General features: G+C 39.3%; 1 protein-coding gene across 2 annotated transcripts in view; it reads right to left on the bottom strand.

Moving 5' to 3' along the window:
• Positions 1 to 16,450, bottom strand: part of FKBP15 (FKBP prolyl isomerase family member 15) — a 54,986-nt gene that overhangs the window by 25,682 nt on the left and 12,854 nt on the right. For both annotated transcript variants that reach the window (XM_058672966.1, XM_058672967.1), the window contains exons 5-11: positions 13,816 to 13,890; positions 13,426 to 13,524; positions 8,554 to 8,703; positions 7,120 to 7,188; positions 5,243 to 5,386; positions 1,760 to 1,902; positions 970 to 1,027 (exon numbers count right to left, since the gene is read on the bottom strand). In XM_058672966.1, coding sequence (XP_058528949.1) covers positions 970 to 1,027; positions 1,760 to 1,902; positions 5,243 to 5,386; positions 7,120 to 7,188; positions 8,554 to 8,703; positions 13,426 to 13,524; positions 13,816 to 13,890 — 738 coding nt within the window. The remainder of the gene's footprint in view (positions 1 to 969; positions 1,028 to 1,759; positions 1,903 to 5,242; positions 5,387 to 7,119; positions 7,189 to 8,553; positions 8,704 to 13,425; positions 13,525 to 13,815; positions 13,891 to 16,450) is intronic.

Here is a 16,450-nt window from a genome sequence, read left to right as displayed (position 1 = left end):
AGATGAGAGTGCTTGCTCTCTTTCTCCCTCTCCCTCTCTCTGGTTCTTTGCCTCTGAAATAAATAAATATTACAGAAAGAAAAGAAAAAGAAAAAAATCTTAAAATAGCCTCTGGCTCCCCCATGCAGGAAACCCAGAACCCTTCAGGGAGCCGACAGCGCAGCAGTAAACCAGCCCACACACCCTTCCTAGAGGCACTCAAATCTAAACTTTATTAAGATAGAATATATATAGGCCATGTAATCTGTGGAGACACAGCAGCTATTGACCTTTTCAGAAGTACTCTGATGGAACGGAAGGATGAAGACAAGCAGGGTCACCAGTGATAGTGACTGTAACAAGAGCCAGTATTCATCGAGTAATATGCCAAACACAACACTAAAAGCTCCCTAGGTATTATTCTATTTAAAAGTCACACGCTTTTCTTTGAGATGGGCAATTTCTCCACCTTACAAGGGAATAAATGTGAGGCTTAGAGGAACTAAGATGTTGAAAGTCACATAAAATCAGTAGCAGAGGGAACCTAAAATTAACCACTAAGATAGTCCTCTCGTAAGTGTATTTTAATTGAAGTTCTCTCTGATTCTGACACCACTCTCCATAATCATAGCTACCACTTTCTGAAGACATGTTGCACCAGGATCTTGGCACAGAGACTTAGGTATACCTCTAATCTCAAAGACTTGTATAAGGGAGCTGAGAGAATTGTTTCCATTGGAATAATGAAGAAATTGAAGATCACAGAAATCAGCTCATTTTTTCAAGGTCACATGCATACAGGAATAATGGCTAAACCTAGCTCCACCTACAGACAGCACAGCTAACTAGCCTACACTGACTCTCAAGTACAAGGAATTGAGTAATGAGCGATTTCCTGCCCAAATCCATATTCTTTTTCTCTAACATACTGTATCCTAGGCACATGAAACCTTAACACATTAGGAGTGAGGAACAGACTCTTACACTTACTGTATTTATTGAAAGCTGTTCACTCAGGGAGTTAGATTTGGTACGAAGAGCCGGCTCCCTGAAAGCAAACAGACATATCTTGAGATAGGCATAATTTTCACAACGGCAACTGCAGATAATAATGGCTAAACAAAGTGTTTGCAAAAAGATTCTTCAACTTGATGACTGTAAAAACAATTTTAATTTTTCTTCTTTGTATAATCTTTGAATGCCCTTTTCTCAATTTTCTTTCAGAGTCCTGTAGGTATTCTTATTTGAGTTAGTGCTTTTAAAGACTGAATATTAATTTCCCATTAAAAAAATCAGATGAAGTACCCTGCCCACTTCTCTGATCCTACTGTTTTATTCCATTGCTTTAAATTATCTCATTTCAATTATATCCTTATTTGTGAATCCCTTCAAGAAACATTTTATTGAGGTCAATGTTGTAACGCAGAGGGTTAAACTGATGGGATACTAGCTTCCCATACTGGAATGCCAGTTGGAGTACAGGCTACTCTGCTTCCAATCTAGCTTCCTGTGAGTGCACTTTGGAAGGCAGTGGAGGATGGTCCAAGTACTCAGGCACCTGTCATCATGTGACAGATCACCCATGTAGAAGATCAAGATGGAAGTCCTGGATCTGGCTTTGGCCTGAATCAACCTTGGGTATCGTTGCCATTTCAGGAGTTAATTAGCAGCTAGAAGATCTTTCTCTGCCACTCTGCCTTTCAAATAAACAGATATTTTTAACAAAAAGGAATCATTTTATTGAACAATAAAGGAGCCTGATATAATTGCAGTATCTTACCCTGCTTTGAAAGGCACTGATGTGGATAGAGACACAGCAGGATCAGAAGAGAGGCTGTCAACACCAGGTACAGGAGAAGGGGCTGCAGAATCCCGGGAACTAACGCTGTGCCCATCCGAGCCGGAATCTCTGGCAAACTTCACCTAGGGAAGGAGCCGGCACAGGTGGAATAGACTACACACATCCTGCCCCTTCTACCCTCCTTCCATTCTACTTACTGTATATTACACAATCCATCACATTTTCATTGAAGGCAAATCAGAAATGTAGGAAAAGGATAACCATCTGAAATCCAACCACCATGTATGTGTATTTTTTTTAAACGAAGTCATAGTTTTTGTAACCTGCTTTTGTTCCATGTCACTAAATATTAAGTTACAATATTATCTTACACTACTGAGGCGTACATCTAAGCTTAATGACCATGCCCTTACTGCTAAGATCTATAGGAAAAAGTTGCATATGGATTGTGGGGACATAAGTCATAAATATCCAACTTATTACAAAATAGATTTCCCTAATTCTTATTGTTGTTTATAAATAGATAAATTTATTTTTATTAAGAAGGCAGATTTACAGAGAAAAAGAGAGACAGAGAAAGATTTTCCATTTGCTGGTTCACTCCCCAAATGGCCACAACAGCCAGAGCTAAGCCTATCCAAAGCCAGGATGCAGGAGCTTCTTCCAGGTCTCCCATGCAGGTACAGGCTCTGGGTGATCCTCAACTACTTTCTAAGGTCATAAGCAGGGAGCTGGAAGGGAAGTGGAGCAGCTGGAACATGATCAGGCACCCAAACAGCAGCCCAGTGCTTGCAAGAGAGAGGATTAGCCAATTGAGCCATTGTGCCAGGCCCCCTAATTTCTCATTGTTAAACATTCACCTTAATTCTTTCATAATCAATGCCCTACAAATATCTTTCTATCTATATCTTTGCAGGTAACATTCATTATTTCTAAAATATAAGTCTCCATAAGCTAAATTGTTGGATAGAAGGTATGATCATTTTAATCCATTTAATATATACCTTGAAATTCCCTACCAGAGAGAATAAATTAGCTTATACACATAGTATATAAACTTTCTCAATACTCTTGCCACACTGAGCATTATCATCTCCTATCAGTCCTGTCAATTTAACATAAATATCAATTTGTAATTCTTTGATTACTAGTAAAACAAAAAAAAATTTCCTGTGTTTACAAAAATGCCAATCTTGATAGATTCTAATTGAATTGTTATCTATTACCAGCCATTAATTCTTCAAACTCACAGGAAGATGGGAAAAGAATATAAGAACTGCTAAAGAAAAAGAAAGAGAAAAAGAGAGGAAAGGAGGGAGGGAGCAGAGAAGGAGGAAGGAAGGAAGGGAGGGAGGAAGCAAACAGCAAGCTGGACTAGGTCAGTCCAACTAAGAAGAGTGTCTCCTGGGGCAGGGCCAGAGCTGTGGTACAGTGGATAAATCTGCTGCCTGCGACTGGCATCCCACAGGGGTACTGGTTCAAGTCCCAGCTGCTCCATTTCTGATCGAGCTCTTTGCTAATGCACCCAGAAGTACTTGGGCCTCTGTACCCATGTGGGAGACCCAGACGACACTCTTGTCTCCTGGCTTCTGAATGGCCCAAGTGAACCAGCAGATGAAAGAGCTCTCTATTTCACTCTAACTCTGACATTCAAATAAATATATAAATAAATAGATAAATAAATAAATAAATAAATAAATCTTTTAAAAAAAGTGTTCAATTAGGAGAGTCACTGAGTAGGAAAACATACTCCTTCTTTTTTTGTAGGAGGAATAGCTGAAACAAAAATGACTATCAGGCCCAGCGGCGTGGTCTAGCGGCTAAAGTCCTCGCCTTGAATGCCCCGGGATCCTATATGGGCGCCGGTTCTAATCCCGGCAGCTCCACTTCCCATCCAGCTCCCTGCTTGTGGCCTGGGAAAGCAGTCTAGGACTGCCCAAAGCTTTGGAACCCTGCACCCGCGTGGGAGACCTGGAAAGAAGTTCCTGGTACCCGGCTTCGGATTGGCACAGCACTGGCTGTTGCGGTCACTTGGGGAGTGTATCATCGGGTGGAAGATCTTCCTGTCTCTCCTCTCTGTATATCTAACTTTGTAATAAAAATAAATATTTTTTAAAAATGACTATCACCAAAATGTTCATTCTTTGCATGTGTTTTATCACTTACAGTAACAAACCGCATCACAGTTGAACCTAAATATGAAGTTGTAATAGAAAAGCATGGGGTAAGGGAGCAGTATTAATTTAATTTCTGTAAGTCATTATTATTGTATTACAGAAATACGTATAGCCGTGATAAAATTTTAGATAGCACAAAGGGAATTAAAAAGAGGAGGGTATAAAAGGTTCTGAACTGCAGAGAAAGCCACTTCTAGCCATACCTGTCCTTTATTTATTTAGTTAGTTAGTTATTTGTTTATTTATTTCTTTAGTTTCAAAGGCAGAGTTACAGAGAGGAAGACAGAGATATTCCACACGGTATGGGCTGGGCTGAAACAAGAGTCAGGAGCCAGGAGTTCTGGTCTCCCATGTAGGTGGCACAGCCCCAAGTACTTGGGCCATCTTCTGCTGCTTTCCCAGGCACGTTAGTAAGGTGCTGAATCAGAAGTGGAACAGCCAGGACTTTAGCTTAACTTCAACATCCTACAACACCCCTCCAATCATTTCATTTAAAGCCTCCAGAAATGTTCTATGAATATGCAGACCCGGGTGTGTGTACATACACACACACATACATACATATATACACATGTGTGTATATGGATGTTTATATGACTATTCATGTACACAGGCACACACATGAGAACATACAATACATAATGTTCTGCCACTGTTTCTTTCATTTAACAATAGATTTTAGGCATTTTTTAAGATCTATAAAAAAACCCACTCTATAAAAATACCAGAGTTTAATCAGTCTCTGAACAATGGACATTTAGGTTGTTTTCAGTTTTTTTGGTTATTACAAATAACATGAGAGAAGGGGAAAAAACATACATACACACAGATATCCTAGCATGCTCAGATTAAAAAAAAAAAAAATTCGGCACCAAAGGAAAAAACATTTTGCACCAAAAGAAACTTGTCTTTTAATTCCTGTTTGCATGAATTCTTTAATATGCCTTCATATGTGTATATTGCATCTTTGAATAGTCATATAAAATATACATAGGACAAATCTGCAATCATGGAATCAATAAATCAAAAGATATATACAATGGGTGGGAACCACTATTTATACACATAATCAGAAGCTCAGTGTGGAGGAGTGATTTGCTCAAAGTCACAATCCCTTTTAGAGTCTCAACAGAGAGCCAGGAAGAACATAAACCTCAATCTTCAGATCCCAAAGTTGCTGCTCTTTCTGACTGTACAATTTCTACTTTAAGAAATCTGTATCTTCAGAATCTGGTTGTCAAACATAATTTCTATTTATTCATTTTCTTTAACTCAGAAGACTCACCCGCTTGACTTCCACCTCGAACACAAGGATGTCCGTTGACTGAGTCCAGCCTATCATCCCTTCAGAGCCAGCTGCAGAAGCTGGAGGAATGAAAAGCAATCGCTTGCCTCCCTTGGTCATGCCCAGCATTCCATCTTCCCAGCCCTTTAGGAAACAGATGGGGAAAAGCTCATTATGCAAGAAGATCCTAATAGGCCAGAGTGAAGTACAGCGGCACCGAGTTTCATTTACCCACACTTTCAGGTTTAGATGGAGAAGCTAGAGGTCAAGCTCAACTATTATTCCACATTGTTAGCAGACAATGGAGAACACAACTTCTAACCTACTTGCAAAAACTAGCATATTTGAGGCTAGATGAAAAATACTTCTCCCTCAATCTTAAATGATGAGGAGAGAAAATGGGAAAATATTGGGCCTGCCTGCGCAGTGGGTACCAAGTCTGTGAGCCCCGGAGGCAGGGGTCCAGTGGGGCCTGGGTGCTTGTGTCCATCTGTGAGAACTGACCCTTCCCAGTGGAAAAGATGGAGCAGTGGATGGCAAACTCTGATGCACACAGAAGATATGGCAGCCCACTGAAGCCTGCAGAGGACATCTGGTATCATAGCAGAGGAAGAAGAGAACAAATTGGACAACTACCCCAGCCAAACTACAACAGCAAAAATCTGGTCGAATGGAACCTGTAAAGTTGACTATGTCAGCCAACGAACATTAGAAGAGATTCCTCATCCTTGGATCAGGGAGATGGAGAGCATTTCAGAACTATCAAAACCACCTGGGCAGAATGCTCGGAGGGTGTGCCATATCGGGCCCCTGGGTTGATATTGGGTGCCTGTTCCCCATTCCCGGGGACTGGAATGGTTGGAAGGCTGGGTATGGCTCTTCCCCTTATCTCCTCATGTCCCCCAGAAACAGGAAGAAGAAATAGAAAATGTGGAAACAATGATCACACCTACTTTTCCTTAATTCTCAATCCTTCCCACTCTGATAAACTATGTAAACATCAATAAAATTAATTTCTTTTTTAAAAAAGTTGGAAAACAAAAAATTTCTCATTAGACAGAAATAAAAGCTATGATTTATTTATCATTTACCAGGCACATTTTCCTATGCCAAGTGCTTTATATGCACCATCTAATTAATTCTCCCAATATCTCATAAAGCTGATAGTATTATTCTCATTTTACAAATGACAAAACTAAGGCATGTGGAGGTTATGTAAGCTGCACAAGATCATACTGTAGGTGGCTATGCTAAGATTCAACACTAGATCTAACCTCAAGGGTCATACCTTCACTGCTAAGGCCTCCAAGGGATTTGGGGAACAGCAATCATAAACAAAGCAACGAAGAAACCCTTTAAGCCACACAGATGAATGAGTACAGCACAAAGCATCAACACTTCCTGACACCATGATTACCAACACGTATAAAATACCCTTTATAAAACTTACACAATTGGTACAGAAAAAAATCTGTATCTTTGAGTTAAAGTCTTCAGATTCCAGTTACAATGCTTCTCTTGCTATGCCACAGCTGTCTTCTATGGTGACTGGGAAGTGCTGATTCAAAGCCATCCAGATAAGAATTAACCCATTAGACCTACATCTAGATGCAATAGCTTTATGTCCTTCCCTGTCACATAAAGAAGAGTAAAGGGAGGGAACTACAGAAAACAAAGGTACCCACCTTCATGGCACTGTCTCATAGGTAATAACCTCACAGTGTAGATAATGCAACACACTGACACCTCCAACTTGTCAACCAGTCATGTCCAGATGCTTAGACAATATACATAAAGGCTAAAAATGCCACAAATTTTGTTCCGAATTAAGTCCATTTCAACGGATACAAAACTGTACAAAAGCAGTTAAATTTTACCTTAATGACTTTTCCTGATCCTAATTTTAATCGAAGCAGTTTCTCTTTGTTAGCAGTAGAGTCAAAAACCTGTAATTTCATCAAAGTAAATGAGGTCAGCCAATTTAAAAAGAAAAAATAGGGCCCAACATGATAGCTTAGTGGCTAAATCCTCTCCTTCTATCCACTGGAATCTCATATGGGCGCTGGTTCTAATCCCGGCAGCCCTGCTTCCCATCCAAATTCCTGCTTGTAGCCTGGGAAGACAGTCGAGGATGGCCCAAAGCCTTGGAATCCCGCACCCATGCTGGAGACCCAGAAGAGGTTCCAGGCTCCTTTGAATTGGTGCAGCTCTAGCCACTGCAGCAGCTTGGGGAGTGAATCATCAGATAAAAGATCTTTTTCTTTGTCTCTCCTCCTCTCTGCATATTAATTTTCTGATAAAAATAAAATATATTTTTATTTTTATTTAAAAACTTATATTTTTACTTAAAAATTAAAAAAAAAATTTAGGGTTCAGCAGTGTGGCCTAGCAGCTAAAGTCTTCGCCTTGAGTGCCCCGGGATACCATTTGGGCACTAGTTCTAATCCCGGCGGCTCCACTTCCCATCCAGCTCCCTGCCTGTGGCCTGGGTGAGCAGTCAAGGACTACCCAAAGTCTTGGGACCCTGCACCTGTGTGCGAAACCAGACGAGGTTCCAGGTTTCCGGCTTTGGATCGGCGCAGCATTGGCCGTTGCGGTCACTTGGGAAGTGAACCAGCAAATGGAAGATCTTCCTCTCTGTCTCTGCTCCTCTCTGTATATCTGACTTTGTAATAAAATAAATAAATCTTAAAAAAAATTTAAAATGTATTTAAGCATTTTTCACCTATAAAATTTTTTCAAAAATTAACTCATTTAGCACTAAAACAGCCCTGGCTGGTAAACAGAGCAAGGATCATTAACTTTCACTCATAAATAAGAAAAAAAAAACCTACTAACCTTAAATGACTTAATCAAGAATAAAGTAGGAAATTTAAACTTCTAAAAATCTATCATTTAATATTGCTTTTGATGGTTTAATAGTATTAAAATATAACCTGCCCAACATATTGATAGTATCTACTATAATAGGATCTATGATGATGGTCTACAAAGAAGTTGAAAAATCCAATCCACTAAGAATATATTCAAATTCAAGACATACAAATAACAAGACATACAGATGAAGCTAGCAAAAATAATACTTGAAAATAGATTTCTACTTTTACCTAAGCAGAAGAGATGGAGTGCAGTGAGCAAATTTTACACATTAACATTTCATGGGGATGCCCCAAAAGCAGCTGCAGTGACTCAAGCAGGGCTCCTGAAAGATTTCTACTTTACAATAGCAGTAATATGCAGTAGCACCTTCCAGGTCAATATCCTTCATACCATTTTAATTTCAAAATTAATTATAGGGTACATTTTCTTACCTGGCCCAACACATGATTTTGAAAGAACCAGCCAGTGTAGGCTACTTCCAAAGAATCTCCAATTTCTATGGCAGGGCCTTCTGCCACAACTAGGTCCTGTGACAACACTGAATCCAAGGAAGAGGTGCTGTTACACTTGGCAATGCACACCTGTAAGACAAAACATTGCATCAGAATAAATCATTCTCATTCTATTGCTGTTAATAACTGCTATAATTCTCAAACTGTTAAATCCATTAGCAAAACATCAGCTTCTCACATCTTAAAGAGTGCTTAGGAAAATCAAATGAGTTTATACAAGTACGGCACTTAGCAAAAAAGTTGTGAAATAACAGTAAATATTCAATAAACATTAGTTATGATTATTATATTGATTTACTGTTCCAGCATTTGGAAACCTATGAAATAAAATGGAGCTGCTCAAAATGTCAAAAGGTACTTCTAAAAACAGTACCCTGTTGCAGTCCCAGAACTCACATTACCACCACATATATTTGGTCATACTACCTTAACACAAATCCTAAACAAGGTCAGACAGATCTCTTGTTTTTAAAGATTTATTTATTTATTTATTTATTTATTTATTTATTTATTGGAAAGTCAGAATTACAGGGAGGAGAGACAGAGCAAAGAATCTTCATCCACTGACTCACTTCCAAAGTGTCTGCAACAGCCAGAGCTGAGCCAATCTGAAGCCAGGAGCCAGGAGTGTCTTATAGGTCTCCCACATGGGTGCAGAGTCCCAAAGCTTTAGGCCGTCCTCGACTGCTTTCCCAGGCCACAAGCAGGGAGCTGCATGGGAAGTGGAGCAGCTGGGATACGAACCAGCACAGGTGAGGACATTAGCCACTAGAATACCAGGCTAGGGCCCATCAGACAGATCTTTATGAGTAATTATTCTGAACTCAGGGTTTTAATACAGTATATATAGAAATCTGCTACTTATTTTTTTTAAATGTTTCATTTCATAATCAAATAAATGCTAGCTAAAACAAGATATCACTTCTTAGCAAGCAAGACCGGAAGGAAAAAAAATGAATTGTTCTAAATGCCAGCAAAGACTTGGTGAGAGACTATGTACATGAAATAGTGTAGGCTTTCTGAAAAGCAGTGTGTCAAAGTGTTCAGAACTTTAAAATAATCTCTTGACCCTTTGAGTGAATCATTCACTTCTAGAAATAATAACTAAAAGATTTCGTAGGAAAAACAGAATACATACTTATACAAGAATACTTTTAAGAGTTCATGAAACTTGAAGTTAAAAATGCCTAATTTGGTATAAAACTATTCTGAAACCCATGTGTAAGACTTGTCTTTAAAACACACCAAAAAATGTGTATTATGAGACAACTATGGAAGGCGGGGAGGCACTTGCAGCCTAGTCCTGCCCAGTTCAGATTCCAGTGTCCCCAGATTGCAACATGATCGCCCCCTTGGTGCAGGTGGGGCAGCTCAGGGTGGAGGCTAGATGCAGAGGACTGAGGTCTTCCTGGCATCTGAGAGCCTCAACAGGCACGCAGGCAGGCAGGCACGCAGGCAGGCAGAAGGCCCGCAGGCATCTGAAAGAATTTCTTTCCAGAGCCCAGATCTTGCATTTTCCTGTGGACTGCAGGAAAGCAGTTCAACTGAGGAATGCACAGTGATGAATGACAGCCTCTAAGTCCTTCTAAAACACTTTTTGTAGCTAAATGGCTTTTTAAATACATACATAACCTTTATTTATTTTAATGGAATAAATTTCACATATTTCTTATACAGTTTTTTTAAGATTTAATTTTATTTATGTATTTATTTTTATTTGAAAGGCAGAGTTACAGAGAAAAAAAAAGAAGAAAAAAATCTTCCATCCAAATGGGCGTAATGGCTGGAGCTCAGCCCATCTGAAACCAGGAGCCAGGAGCTTTCTCTGGATCTTCACATGTGTGCAGGGCCCAGGGCCTAGGGCCATCTTCCTCTGTCTCCCAAGGCCAGAAGCAGAAAGCTAGAGCAAGAGTAGAGCAGCTGGGAAATGAACCCATATCCATATGTGATGCTGGCACCCTGAACAGAGACTTAGCTTGATACGCCACGGCTCTGATCCATTTTATATACGGTTCTAAGGCATAATGATACTTTCCACCCTATCCTCCTTCATCCTTCCCTTCTTATTTTTTGTTTAATTTTAATAATGACATGCTCTGACCTTACTTTATAATCACAAGATTAATAGGACACAATTAAAAAGTTCTGCTGCAAGATAGAGGTAGTGAAGAGAAATTAAACTGATATTAGAAGTGAAGGATTCAATATGTCAAATAAGAAAATGGGAAGCCTCCCGGCTTCGGATCGGCGCGCACCGGCCCGTTGCGGCTCACTTGGGGAGTGAAACATCGGATGGAAGATCTTTCTCTCCTCCTCTGTCTCTCTTCCTCTCTGTATATCCGGCTTTTCAATAATAATAAAACCTTTAAAAATAATAATAATGATCTGATTCATGTGGCAGAGTGCTTTATATTAAGACAAACAAAACCCTTGCCACCATATCATACCTCTTTCAGAAGTGAAACACTAGAGCTTCCACACTTGGACTATTATATATACTTTATGTACTGGATATTTACATTTTAGGTAAGGAAAACAAATTGTTTGTTAAAATAATTTAGTATTGCAAGACTTTAACATAATAAAATACATTCTTTTTCCATAAATTTACAATCACTAAGTAAAATAAGAAGATATAAAATTAGGGGTAGAATAGGCTTTACTAATCAAATGATATAATAATTTTTTATTGTTAATATAATTTATCTTATACAAGTTATGTGAAAATGATATGTGCTTATTATAAATAAATAGTACTGAAAGGCAAAGAAGTGAAAAATTAGTACATATTTCATATCTCCTAGATACAATTAATATGAACAGTAAATACCACTTCAGAGAAAACACAGTTGGATATCATAAAGAAAACATAATTTTCTCTATGTAATACCTAGAACCATATTTCATTACTAATAAAAAAAACTTTTAAGTAGACAAACAGCTAAACCAGGCATATTCTTTCGCCTCTTTTCTAGCCCACAAGCTAATAAACTTCTATCACAGACTGTCATCTTAACAGAGGGCATTCTCTCTGTGTGAGCATCAACTGAACTAGAGTGATGAGATCTAAATTTACAGTTTAATGCACAGCTCATCACAATTATCTTCGATGTTGTTAGTATAAAACTGCAAAATAAGAAACCCACCAGGATAAGCCCCAACTAATAATAGCAAGCAAGCTTCAAATGCCTAGGCACCAGCACTGATTTGTCTGAATGACAAGATTGTTCTAACACTAAGCATACAGAATGTTATTCAGCAAATGCGTTTGGAAAGATTCACATTATTTTGTTTATTGGGGCACTAGCTTGAGCCCCAGGTGTTCCACTTCCGATCCAGCTCCCTGCTAATGCACCTGGGAAAGCAGCAGAGGATGGCCCAAGCACTTAGGCTCCTGAACCTACATGGGAGATCCAGAAGCAGCTCGTGCCTTTGGATCAGCCCAGCTCTGGCCTTTAGTGTTATCTGGAGAACAAACCAGCAGATGGAAGTTCTCTGGGGCTCTCCTCCTTCTCTCTGTTACTCTGCCTTTCAAATAAACCAAACAACCACCACATAATGCAGCTTTCAAAAGCACTTCCAAGTAATTTTTTCATGAGGTGAAAAAGGTGCATCATACGTTGTTAAATAAAATAAGCAAAATACAGAAATCTTAAAAGAGCATCTACGTCTATGTACTACCATAGGAAAAAAGGCAACATGTTAATAGTGGTTACTGTGGGTATTAAGATTATGAATGACTTTAAAATTTTTAATTTCTTACAATGAATATTTAGTAACTTAAATTATTTTAATACATTGCTTTTGGGGTCAGAGCTGTGGTGTAGAATGCCAAGGTTCCACCCAGGGTGCTGACATCCCAAATGGGTGCAGGCTCATGTCCTAGGCTTCTTCACTTCTGTGTGGGAGTTTCTTGTTTATGGCCTGGGAGAGGAGCAGAGATTGGCTCAAGTCACTGGGCCCCTGCATCCATGTGGGGGACCCAGAAGAAGCTCCTGGATTCTGGCTTTGGATTGGCTCAGTTCAGGCTGTAGTGGCTATTTAGGGAGTAAACTAGTGGATGGAAGATCTCATTCTTTGTCTCTTTCTCTCTGCCACTCTACCTTTCAAATGAAAAGAAAATTTAAAGGCCCGCATGGTAGCCTAGTGGCTAAAGCCCTCACCCAGGAACCCATATGGGCGCCAGTTCTAATCCTGGCAGCTCCACTTCCCATCCAGCTCCCTGCTTGTGGCCTGGGAAAGCAGTCGAGGATGGCCCAAAGCCTTGGGACACTGCACCTGCGTGGGAGACCTATAAGACACTCCTGGCTCCTGGCTTCAGATCGGCTCAGCTCCGGCCGTTGCAGCTCACTTGGGGAGTGAATGATCGGATGAAAGATCTTCCTTTCTGTCTCTACTCCTCTCTGTATATCTAACTTTCCAGTAAAAATAAAATAAATCTTTAAAAATCTCTATTTTTAAGTAATATGAATGAATACAGAATTTCAAAAAGTTCATAGAATATGGAATTAAAAATATGACCTTACGTTGGTGAAAAAAATGGAAAATGCATGTATGAAAAAAATACATGCATCTTAAAATTTTTTGTTATTAATTTTTCAGGAATATTTTGACAAATCCTCATATTTTCCAAAACCCATACAATAGATTCAAGTGGCAAGTGTAACAGGTATTTTCATGCTTGTCTCTAGCAAATACAGCAGGGTGTAAGTTTCCGAAATTATTTTCTGAAATTAAGGGAAATCCAAACATGTCTCTTGGAGTTTCACAATAAATGTGCTATGGGGTCACCTGTTTGAGGAACTCCACGGCAGCCTTTTCAGACTCAAACCTGATGGACCAGTTTTGTCTCTGATCATCATAAAAGGTGCTGTAGTTATTGGGCCGAACCTGGGAAAAAGAAAAATGTTCAGAAAATTCAACCATAAGTAGCACAGCAGACATGACTGAGCCATTCCAAGGACATTTCTTCCCTTCCAACAGCCTCTACCAGTCAGTCTTTCTTCCACATTCCCAGATGGTGGACAAGAGACCACTCTGAGTAGCTAGCTCTATTGGATACTCATACTGACACCCAAAACTGAGGTAATGGCTCTAGTTTCCATCAAACATGTTCAGACCAGTCTCTCCTGCGAATCTATACCAGAGCAGTTACAGGTTATAATTATGGGAAAGTCTTACCGTTAGTTCAAAATTCAGATGAATCCTAGCAACAGTGACCGGCTGCTGCTGACTGATGTAAAGAAGAATCCTATACTGTACTCAAGCAAACATGGCCAAAAGAGAGAGAGAGAGCAGAAGTTAAAATGCAATCCAAAATCAACAAAAGGTCCCAGAAGCTGTGCTTTATATAGCTGTAAATCTATTCAACCCCTTACAGCTCATGCTTTAAATTATCTCTTCTCACTGTTTTAACCTCTCATTTTGATCTTACCTTTTTAAAATTTTTAACTAATTTATTTTAGAGGTAGAGAGAGAGAAATCCCTACCACCACCACTAGCACCACACACACATGTGCACACACACAGGCAGAGAGGGAGGACTGCCATCATAGTTTACCCCCTGATATTCACAATCAAACAGAACTTCATCCCGTTCTCTCACATGGGTGGTCGGAAAAAGTCACATGAACCATCACCTGCTGCTTCCCAGGTCTGCATTGCCAGGAAGATGGACTCAGGAGTCAGAGCTGGGTATTAAACCCAGACACTCCAAGACAGAATGCCAGCATCTTAACTGCCTGACCACTTGGCCAAATGTCTATACCTGGCCTTACTTTGTAACAGTAATTGACAATGTCTTGATTGTTTTGGTATTTTGATTTATATGAGCGATGACTAAAAGGGATTGCTTACTTAATATAACATTTTTATAAGAGGAAGAGAATATACAGAACTTCATACAAATCTTAAATGTGTAAGTAAGTGAAATTTTACACACATAAATGCCCATGTGACCACCAAGCAAATTGGGGAGAAAAACATATAGAGCACTTCCAACAACCAAAAAGGCTTCCTCATGTCACATCCTGTGGATAATCTCACAGTTTCTGTAAGCATGTGTTGAGCAAGCACGTTTGCTCTATTTCCCAGGAGAAAAATGCAGTACATTACATTACCTTTTGGTAATTCTTAAAACTTCCTCATTATTAGCTACCTGTACAGTAACCTGTGTTCAATGATCTTTGCTATTACTGTTTTGGTGCACCTCAAACTGCACCCCCCTTAGACTGACACATATTGGCTGCCAGAGATGATTTCTCTGATGGATCTGGAAATGTTTTGCAAAGGATTCCCCCACTAAACATTTATGTTTTATAGCAAGAAGTGAAAATATCAATAAAACCAGTGGTTTGGAAGCTGATCCCAATCCTCATGGATGACTTTAAAGGGTTTAAGATTTCAGTGACAAGGTGCTGGTGTGTTGGCTCAACAGGCTAGTCCTCTACCTACAAGTGCTGGCATCCCAAAAGGGCACTAGTTCTAGTCCCAATGCTCCACTTCTGACCCAGCTCCCTGCTTACGGTCTGGGAAAGCAGCTGAGAATGGTCCAAGTCCCTGGGCTCCTGCACCCATGTGAGAGACCTGGAAGAGGCTCATGGCTCCTGGTTTCAAACCAGTGCAGCTCCAACAGTTGCAGCCATTTGGAGAGTGAACCAACAGATGGAAGGTCCCTCTATTTCCTTCTCTCTGTAAAATTGTCTTTCCAATAAAATAAAATGAATCTTAAAAAAAATTTTCAGTGAAGGAAGCTATGTGGTAGAAACAGTAAGAGAATCAGACTGTGAGAGGGCAGTGGGGAGAGAGGGTAAGTCATCACTTGGGATGCCTGTTTTCCATATGAGAATCCTGATTTGAATTCCTGCTCCTTTCCTTTTGATTCCAGCTGTCTGCTGATATCAGATTTTAAGAATCCAATGACAACCTCTAATGAATTAATCAATCTAGATAGTAATCATAAATGGCTATTAATAAAATGAGAGACAATTATATGTTACCTGCCTCCTGATGGATAATGAGACACAGTAACCAACCATAATTGCATCTACAATTTGCAAAACAAGAAAGAAAAGAGAGAGAAATAGACAGTAACCAGGATATTTGAACACTAACTGGTAGTAAATGAAATCAAGGAGTTGTTTGTGTAAGTGTGATAATGGCTCAACAGTTACATTTTAAAAAATTACTTGGGAGTCAGAACTGTGGAATAGCAAGTTGAGTTTCTACCTGCATTGCTAGCACCCCATACATACACCAGTTTGATTTCTGGCTGCTCCACTTCCAATCCAGCTCCCTGCTAATGGTCATGAACAGCAGCAGAGGATGGCTAAAGTTCTTGGGTCCCTGCACCCACACGGGAGACCCAGAGTAAACTCCTGGATCCTGGCTTTGAACCTGCCCAGCACTGGCCATTGTAGCCATTTGGGGAGTAGAGCAGCGGATGGAAGATCTCTCTCTTTGTCTCTCCTCTTTCTATAATCCTGCATCTCAAATAAAATATAATTTTTTTAAAAATTACAGAAACATACTAATGCTTATAATTAAAATTGTATGTTAGAATAGATTTGTTCAATGGAATCTAAGTGATAAAACAAAAAGAAGGCAAAATTGTAAATAAAACTGATAACTTTTGGATCCTGTTATCAGGCACCTCAGGACTCAATATTTAAGTCCAACTTTTCTTACATGTGTTTCATTTTTTTAATAAATTATTTACTGCTTCATTATATTTATAGTAATATATAATTATTATACAATAATATAACATTTTATATACGGTACATTTATTATATTGTTGAATATATTATATAATTTG

The sequence above is a fragment of the Ochotona princeps genome, chromosome 14 (assembly GCF_030435755.1).
Source record: "Ochotona princeps isolate mOchPri1 chromosome 14, mOchPri1.hap1, whole genome shotgun sequence".
Classification (NCBI taxonomy): Eukaryota; Metazoa; Chordata; class Mammalia; order Lagomorpha; family Ochotonidae; genus Ochotona; species Ochotona princeps.
The sequence above is the reverse complement of the archived record's forward strand: the minus strand, read 5'-3'. Positions and strand labels throughout refer to the sequence as shown.